Source organism: Sinocyclocheilus anshuiensis, unplaced genomic scaffold (assembly GCF_001515605.1).
Source record: "Sinocyclocheilus anshuiensis isolate Anshui unplaced genomic scaffold, SAMN03320099.WGS_v1.1 scaffold1744, whole genome shotgun sequence".
NCBI classification, from domain to species: Eukaryota; Metazoa; Chordata; class Actinopteri; order Cypriniformes; family Cyprinidae; genus Sinocyclocheilus; species Sinocyclocheilus anshuiensis.
Genome location: NW_015555974.1, coordinates 187,192 through 189,093, shown reverse-complemented (window position 1 = coordinate 189,093; position 1,902 = coordinate 187,192). Strand labels below are relative to the sequence as shown.

The following is a 1,902-nucleotide window of genomic DNA, read 5'->3' as shown; positions in this document are numbered from 1 at the left end:
TCTTTATATATATATATATATATATATATATATATATATATATATATAAAGAGAGAGAGAATTTAAAAAGTCATTAACTATTGATATGCATATATATGTGTGTATGTGAATATTAATATTTCGTAATACACATTTTATATATTTTTTTGTATTGGCTAAACATTTGAGCATATCAATATACATATTAAATGGAAAGGCATTTTTAATTCTGTGATACTCATACAGTATTTCTGCAGTAAGCTGGTCTTTTTCTTGTGTGACTTGATGTGGATGTGAAGTACATAGTGGTCACTTCCTGTTCTGTTTTTGTGCTGCAGGTGGGCGATGACCCTCGGCATGCTGGCCCCGCTGTACTGCCACGCCCCTCAAACACCTTCACAGCCAGTCGCAACCTAAAAAATATTAATAAATATTAACAAACACAAACTTTAGAAAAGTAGTGTAGATCATAACAAACCTTTATTTAACCTAGAATAAAATAGAGAAGAATAGCGTGGGACAGTAACCAAATATGCTAATGAAAATATTTTTAGTTTTAGTTTTCAGTTTCACATAATTCTTTACATCATAAAATATTCTCACCATGTTTCTCATTAGGGAATCTGATCTTCTGTCACGCCGTGTGGAGAACACATCGCCCTCTCAGGCCTCTTTAGATATGCTGATTAATCTCGTAGCGTCGGCTTCCGGTGTGTCCCAGCATGTGTCCCTGTCATTTTCACATCAGTCCACCCCCAGTCCCCTGTGTGAGTGTGTTTGTCAGTGGGCCATATGTGGATGCATGTAAACATATTGTGTCTAAATATTATTCCACTAATCTTTAAATCCTCTGTTATCATAACATAAAAATGCAAATTAACCCACTTAATTAAAAAAAGTCCCCCTCCCAGTATTTACAGGAAAATGACGCAGCTAGTGTCGCAGCTTGATACATTTCTTAATATATAGATTCCCATCTTTCCTTGTATGCTATTATTTATTTATTTGTATACATTTAAATTACAAAAATATAAAATAATAAATATTAATATGCTTAATATTGTGATACTCATACAGTATTTCTGCAGTAAGCTGGTCTTTTTCTTGTGTGACTTGATGTGGATGTGAAGTACATAGTGGTCACTTCCTGTTCTGTTTTTGTGCTGCAGGTGGGCGATGACCCTCGGCATGCTGGCCCCGCTGTACTGCCACGCCCCTCAAACACCTTCACAGCCAGTCGCAACCAGTGTCAAGATTTAGTTCCTGTTGGTGAGTTATTTCAAGTCAAGCTTCATCAGAAAGCTTTTAGACAGAATTTGATTTATTCATCTTGTTAAATCGGTCATAATGCATTGTTTTATAAAAATGCTGTCACAAAAGAGTTATGACTTTTGAAGAGTCTTCATTTGACATTTCACCAATTGCTTTGTTCCTCTCTTTATAGCCTATAATGATAAAATAGTGACATTTTTGCGGCAGCCGAACATATTTGAGATCCTTCAGGAGAGGCAGCCTGAGCTCATTAGGAATCACTCACTCAGGTGAGATTCACAGAATTCTGACAAAGCAAACCTCAGTCCTGAGCTACTGATTACGAAATGTTGACTTTTCTAATCCACAGGGAGAAGGTGCAGTTTATTCGTAATGAAGGAGTGTCAGGTTTAGCTCGCCTCTCCAGCGATGCAGACTTGGTGATTTTGCTCAGGTACTTTTCCAATGATTTCTCTGAATTTTACCCTGCAAAAAATGGCTGTAAGAAAATATGAAATAACAATTTTTACCAAAAAAACTGCCATACATTCTCTAAAATCAAATCTTCAAATTAAAGCTGCAGTCCGTAACTTTTTTTTGGTTAAAAATGATCCGAAATCAATATTTGAGCAAGTACATAACCAGCCAGTGTTCAAAACTATCGCCTTACTT

General features: G+C 35.9%; 1 protein-coding gene across 1 annotated transcript in view; it reads left to right on the top strand.

Moving 5' to 3' along the window:
- Window positions 1-1,902, top strand: part of LOC107676038 (E3 ubiquitin-protein ligase HECW2-like) — a gene marked incomplete at its 5' end in the record, with an annotated part of 47,068 nt that overhangs the window by 31,880 nt on the left and 13,286 nt on the right. Inside the window, 3 exons of the mRNA XM_016470561.1 lie at window positions 1,149-1,248; window positions 1,424-1,520; window positions 1,601-1,684. Of these exons, the coding sequence (XP_016326047.1) occupies window positions 1,149-1,248; window positions 1,424-1,520; window positions 1,601-1,684 (281 nt within the window). The remainder of the gene's footprint in view (window positions 1-1,148; window positions 1,249-1,423; window positions 1,521-1,600; window positions 1,685-1,902) is intronic.